The sequence below is a fragment of the Tasmannia lanceolata genome, unplaced genomic scaffold (genome assembly GCF_043159265.1).
Source record: "Tasmannia lanceolata isolate RefF3 unplaced genomic scaffold, GAP_Taslan_0.1 ptg000012l, whole genome shotgun sequence".
Taxonomy (NCBI): domain Eukaryota; kingdom Viridiplantae; phylum Streptophyta; class Magnoliopsida; order Canellales; family Winteraceae; genus Tasmannia; species Tasmannia lanceolata.
This window is the reverse complement of record NW_027518689.1, coordinates 52,125,007-52,131,971: the sequence shown is the minus strand read 5'-3', so window position 1 is coordinate 52,131,971 and position 6,965 is coordinate 52,125,007. Positions and strand designations below refer to the sequence as shown.

General features: G+C 37.8%; 1 protein-coding gene across 1 annotated transcript; it reads right to left on the bottom strand.

Moving 5' to 3' along the window:
- Nucleotides 1–1,901: 1,901 nt before the first annotated feature.
- On the bottom strand, nt 1,902–6,406 carry LOC143888443 (magnesium-protoporphyrin IX monomethyl ester [oxidative] cyclase, chloroplastic). Its single transcript, XM_077392868.1, has 5 exons — nt 5,876–6,406; nt 5,276–5,340; nt 3,558–3,885; nt 3,183–3,281; nt 1,902–2,280 (listed from the first exon to the last, which is right to left on the bottom strand). Exons 1-5 carry the CDS (start codon nt 6,326–6,328, stop codon nt 2,017–2,019), a joined length of 1,209 nt encoding a protein of 402 aa, XP_077248983.1. The 5' UTR covers nt 6,329–6,406; the 3' UTR covers nt 1,902–2,016.
- Nucleotides 6,407–6,965: the final 559 nt, after the last annotated feature.

The window sequence follows — 6,965 nt, the reverse complement described above, 5'->3', positions numbered from 1 at the left end:
TTTCAAATGCTCCTTCTCCTCGTGGATTTGGAACTCTATTCTATGGCATTTCAAAATTAAAAAGGGCCATAGACGTACATTGTCCCAGAAAGAAGAATTCATTAGAACAAATTACTAAGGCCAAGGCACAATCGTCACTACCATCAAGGGGCCTTTGCTGCCACCATATACCAAATTTGGGCTGAAAGAAACTCCAGAATCCATGGGAACCGCCCTAGGCACAAACAAGCCATTCTCAATCAGATCCTTCAGATTATAAAAGATAGAGTTTTGCACTTGGGCACCAACGATAAAGATACAAACCGAAATACTCAAATTGCCCAACAACTTAATCTCCCCATCTTCACCAGTCGCAAAGACCATCGCCTATGCTACTAGAACAAACCAAATGAAGGGGATCATAAAGCTCAATATTGATGCTTCCATTGGTGCAGGAAAAGTTGGAATTGGGGGTCTTCTTCGAAATTCTGAAGGGCCAGTAACTGGATATTTCTCACTTGCTGTTCAACCAGATGCCATTCACAACCTAGAACTTGAAGCAATCTATCATGGCCTTCTCCTTGCGGTTCGGAAAAACTATACCAACATTTGGATTGAATCTGATTCAATGGTAGCCGTCAACATTATCTCGGGCAAATACACCCATGGAGGAAGCTACCCACTCTGGGGAAGATTAAGGAGATCCTCTCCTCTACTACCCAATGGAACATCACTCATGCTTGCAGGGAAACAAACTTCGCTGCTGATTTTCTTTCTAAAGCAGAAGGCCCATGTACTGGATTTGATCTCCCTATTGAGACAATCCCAGAGCTGACATTGTATCTAGCGACTCCTCTGGAGTAGGCTACGTTCGCATGTAACTCTTATTTTTCTATAATATATCTGGTGGGGGTCGTCCTTGCCTAACCCCAACTTACCAACCAAAAATAAAATAAAAATAAAACTATAACAAAACTACTTTCAAAACACCTTGTAACCCTAATCTCCTAGGTCCCAATGCAACAACTTCCAAAATACCATAACTACGTGCAAAACTTTAGCTCCAAAGCTTCCCAATACTTTGACCACAATTTGAGCTGCATCAAGACCATTATCCACCATTAATCCAGTTGGAATGATATTTGGCTTTTGTTCTTTATCCAAGACTTACATCAAGCCATTTGACAGTAGAAGTTCTAAGGTTTCTTGTTTTCACCTAATCAAAGCAAAAGAAAGATTATATAGAACTGGTTTTGTGCTTAGTGGCTGGAACAAACTACAGGTCCAAATTCTGAACTCTGGTCTACGGTGTAGAAATGCACATACTCTTGTAGCTTGTATCTCAAACTCAATGCTCCATACAAATGAAGCATTCATTCAAATGGAGTTCGGTGGCTCTCCCGTTCTTGGAAATTTATTTGTTCTATATGCATCAGAACAGCAAACTATGCTGTTTCTTTTTGAAATTATTTGTTGGTCATTTGAGATTTCATAACCTTCACATTAATCTTCTATTATAGCTTGAGATAATTTCACAACTTTCATCTTAAATGTTACCATAACCATTACCCCTTTTCACAAATATTTGCAAGTAGTTGTAAAGATAGAGAAGAATATTTCGTGGTAAACATCAGTTACACTGCCTTTTCAGTTAAAAGTTGGGAGCAATTTCATCAATTTCCCAAAGTTTAGGAGACCCAAAAATATTTGAAGCATGTCAGTATACTTTTCATTGATACACAAGCTTCTACCTGCAAATCTGCTCCCTAATTGTCAGCTTTACTTCAAAAATGCCCATTTTCAGTAGATATGAAGTAAATTAGAAATCATGGTTTGACCTAAAATGTATTATTTATGTTGTAAGGTTTGTATTTCAACTGAATTAAAAATGTTGGAGCTCTTAGATGATGAAATCACTAATCTTTACAATGGAAAAGTACCCTCATCAATTTAAGGCTCGAGTTTCACACAAGAATTCTGTAATAGTAATAATAATCAGATTTTGCATGAAAGAGATGAGATAGGTCTTGTACAAAATTAATACACAAGCTGTGTCTCAAACTCTGCAAGATCAACAGATCCTGACTCAATTGGGGGCATGAGATAAGCAGCCAACAGTTCAGAGGCCAAGGCTGCGATGAAAGGGACCCTCTTCAAGTTCTTAACCAGAGGAATGTCCTGACTCTCCCCAACAGCAATCAGCTTCTTATTGATCTCCACCATCCTATCCAACTTCCTCTTGAACTCTGGATTCTCAACATCCAAAACTGCCGGGAAAATCCTTGCCGTTGTCCGGTTCGTCTGCAGCACAATTAAGAAAATCAATGCCTGTCGTTTATAGTTTATACATTGGTTGAACATGCATTCCTAGATTTTTACCAGAGTTCTTGGCAGGGCATTTACATTTGTTTGAAGGAAACCCAATTCCCGCACATTTATTAGATGATTTTGCCACTAAATGGAGAGGATTCATGCTTCATACATGTTCATTAGAAGTGTTTTAAACATCAAGAAGACACAAAAGGTGGGTTGTGCTACTTTAATTTTCTGTTTGGGTGTTATATTAGATGACCAAGTCTTGCAGAATTATTGGATGATTTTGACACTAAATGTAGAGGTTTCATGATTCTTAGATGTTCATTAGAAGTGATAAACATCTACAAGACACAGACAATGACCATTTCTCTGAAGTTTGCCTTAGGCATCTGCTTCAAAAAGGAAACATGGGTTCTCTTATGCTTCTATGTACCTTTTTTTTCTCTTGGTAGGTTGATTCAGCATATCTATTGCCTAATGTAAAAGAAAAAAGGTGGGTCGTGCTACTTTAATTTTCTGTTTTATTGGGGGTTATATTAGATGACCATACTCATTCAGTCACCACTTTTGGAAGGAATGACCATGAACTAAAACATATTAGGAGTCTTCTAAGTTTTTAAAAAGAACTACCAACCTTAAAAGAAAGGGGCATTCTATTCCAATTCTGCCCGATTACAGTATTTCATTCAATTAAATGAATGGAATAGGAGGGCAGAATTGAAACCAGGGCAGAATAGATGGAGGAATTTATGGCACCATCCCGCACAAGAGGTGGTATTCTGATTCCAATGGAATCAGAATGAGGTTGCCGATTTCGGTTTCTGATTCTGGCAATCCAAATGCACCTTAATGGTCGGAACAATGCTATGGAAGGGGTCGAAGCTTACCTCAATGATGACATGCATGTCGAATTCTTTAGTGTTGAGACCGATGCCTTCATAGAAAGCAGTACGCTGGCAATCGTTAAGGTACATTGTCACGTAGACCTGCCGGAGAAGCAGAACCAATCAGCTGTAAAAATTTGATTTAGAGATTGAGCTTTAAATCCTCCTTGAGCATCAAGGTTTTAAAATCATGGTATAATGCATTTGAGGCCTATAATAAAATTCAGCTTTAATGCCACAAAAAGATTAGTGTTGTTCTTCTATACCTAGGTCACCAGAATATTGAACCATGAACTAAAATTTCAAAAGAGAAAAATCATGTCAGCTAGTGATTGTGAGGCCCCAATTCTTGACTTTGAAAGAAAACTGAAATATTACCGATAAGCAGAAAAATCGTGCCCACAACTTTGCCTTCCAATCGTTGAGGAATTGCGGCTGTGCCTTCATCAATGCAGAGAAGAAATCTCCATGCCTGTTCTCATCTTGGCACCAATTCTCAAAATATTTGAAGATTGGATAAACTTGGAATTCTGGGTTGGCCTTTAAATGCCTGTAAATGGTTATATATCTCCAGTACCCAATTTTCTCAGATAAGTATGTAGCATAGAAAATGAATTTGGGTTTGAAAAATGTGTATTTTCTAGCCTTTGTGAGGAAACCCAAATCCAATGCCAGATTAAAATCAGACAGACCCTTGTTAAGAAACCTGCGAAAAAGAAGAAGAAAATCATAAATTAGGGGTTTAATCAAAGCTCAATCTTTCTTTATTCATTTTTTTAACGAAGAAAAGGATATTTAATCAAGTCCAATATTTCTTTTAAGGGAGTGATATCCTCCTTGCCATATTTTGATAAGGGCATTACTCACTTTGTTTAGCACTTTTAATTAGCTTTTCATGGCTGTTATTGTAAGATCTCACATCAGAAAGGAAGAGAAAGCTCATGGGCTATATATGTGAACTCTCCTTCCCCCTGTGTAGATGATCTACAAGGGGCAGGCCCTGCGGAGTGGGTTGGGCACGGTTAGTGCTGCTGGGAAACAAAACCGCGGGGGGGAAGACCCGACCCAGAACAGACAATATTTACGCAGTGTGTCAGGGCATGACAGTTATAGTACTTACGAATAGGGCTGTCAATGGACTTAAGACAGTCCCAAGGATCAAAAGGATTGAAAGAAACATTAATGGACAATATTTGGGTGGAGCAGCTGGATCCGAATCGTGTCTATAGGATCCACATTCTAAGGTCCAAATACTGTCCATTGTCACGCTTTTCATTTGGACGACCATTCTCCTCCTCCTCAATTTTCTTTCCTCATCCTCCCCTAATCTCCAAGTTCTAACTCTGTACAACATAAGTAGGACTAAGACACTCCAATGGATGGTCCAATTCAAAATGGATCATGACTCGGCTCAGAAAGTAGGGTCTGAAAAACAACCCGAACAGGATCTGACAATAAGTGATCTGAATGGAACGTGACCAAGACATAGGTGGATCCAATATGACGTGAATCCGTTGACATCCCCAACACAAGATGCTATCAACATTTAATCGGAAAGATGTTAAATAAAGTGAGTACTGCCATTATCAAAATATGGTAGTGCGGATATCAGTCCACTTGTTATTCACTAATTAAGTAAGAGTGAGATAATAAATAAGAGTTATAAGGTGTCAGACTGTCAGCCCCTGTTGTTCAAAGTAAAAATACACGCAAAAAGGATAGATGAGGTCCAACAAATCGCTAATTGAGATCTTTAGCTATAAATCACTAAGGTCGTGTTTGGATTGCAGGAATTTTTTGGAAAGGTTGGGAAAAGAAATCATTTTTCCCAAAATTTCTTGCTTTTCCATTGTTTGATTGCATATGTAAAAAAGTGATCAAAACCACTTCCAATCCAAACAGGGCCTAAAACCTCAGTTTCTATCGATGTAAAATGGGTGTAAACAAATTTTACACCCAGTTTTTCACTTGAAAATGGGACTAAAATTTGTTTTACGTCAAAAGAAACTGAGTCCCAGACAGTCTTCAAGAAAGCAATTATCAGATAACAGAATGACAGAATAGAAGGAAGAATAAATCCAAATTTGATTGCATACCCGGCATGCCTCGCTTCGTCCCTCGACATAAGCGAGAAAATTTCGGCTACCACAGGGTTGGTTTTCTGCAACAAAAGTTCTCAAAAAATTACTGAAATGGAAAATTGACATTGCCTCATCTTTTCATGATTTAAAAATAGTTGAAGCTCTTACGTTTTACATCATGAATACTCTTATAATACTTTTTAACGTTTAAAATTTAGTATGAAATGAGAAACTTCCAAGAAGTTTTGAACAGTAATTATTTGGTAATACTTTCCCAAAAATTACAATACAATTCACAGAAAATAACGCAAACAATTCATTAAAATTCATCACCATTGTTGAAGTATTAATGATTAAATAATACCAACTCCAACAGCTTAAGCTTTTGGAGTAATGGGTAGTTTCACAACCATAACATTTTTTTTTGCTCCGCAGCTATTTCACTATTAGAATTTCACTTATGAATCTTATAGCTTTCTTTGGGACTGTAATCGAAATCCGTTGTATTTGAATCTGAAAAGTGAGAGTTTCTTTTTTCCTGGATTTCTATCACATTCAAAACAAAAGCAGAAAAACTTTGAACCTAACCACCAAAATACGGCGACAACAGCATACCTTCAGTCTTCTTCCAAGCTCCTTGTAGAGAAGAAAACCAGAGAATTCAGCAGTACAAGACCTCTCTAAGAACTCAACAAATATCTGCCTTAGGGGACCTTGCATTTTATCCGCAGCGTCCTTGAATTCCTTGTTCCTGACAAAATGGGTCTGATTATAATCAGTCTTGAATTCTTGGAGCAGGGCTTCAAACTCAGATTGGTTCAAGTTCTTGTTGATTTGGGTATTGAAAAGGGTCTCCATTTCATCAAAATCAGTTGTGTAGAATCTTGGAGCAAGGAGGGTCTCTTTTATTGCAATTTTAGCGGCTTTTTTGGGCTTTGTGGGTGGAGAAGTAGTAGCTGACATGTTAATGTAGGCTCTGAGATTGGAGAAAGGCCTTGGGCTGCTAAATTTGGGGGTGGTTTTATTAAATTTGGAGATGGTTTTTATCAGAGCCATTTCTCCTGCCATTTTTGGGTTTGGGAATTGGATTCAGCAGATGGGAAAGGGGTCGGAGTGAAGGGGTTTTGTTGGAGGGAAAGGATAGGACGTGGGTTTTATCATTGGTGGAAAGTTGTTGAATCTCATCCAATGAAATCTATGGTTTTTAATGAGGGCTTGACACGTGTCAGAGAACTTGTGTCTCTTGATCCATTGGAATCCATGATAAGATGAAATTGTGACACGTGTCTGTTCTCTAGTGGCCTAGCGTCCTTTTATTTTGCTCGTTTTTTTTGTCTATAAATCCCTAAATCTGAAAGATATTTCGCATTTACTATGATACTAGTTGCAAACCCGTGCGTTCCACAGGGCGAGAGAAAAAACTAAATTATTTATAAAAAAGTAGGTCAACCTTCACATGAAAGTAAATAATATTTATTTTAATGGTTAAAAGTAAATAATAATCCTCAATTATATAGAAGAAACAGATAGGTTAGCACAAAACAGAGCAAGAAGAATAATAGAGTTCTTGAAAAAAAGAAAAGAGGACAGGGTCTGCGGGGATAAATGAGATGAAGGGTGGTTCTCACTCTACCTCTCAAATGTAAGGAAAGAATCACGATCACATAGCATTGTAGACTCCTAACTATAATAGAATTAATGTTCA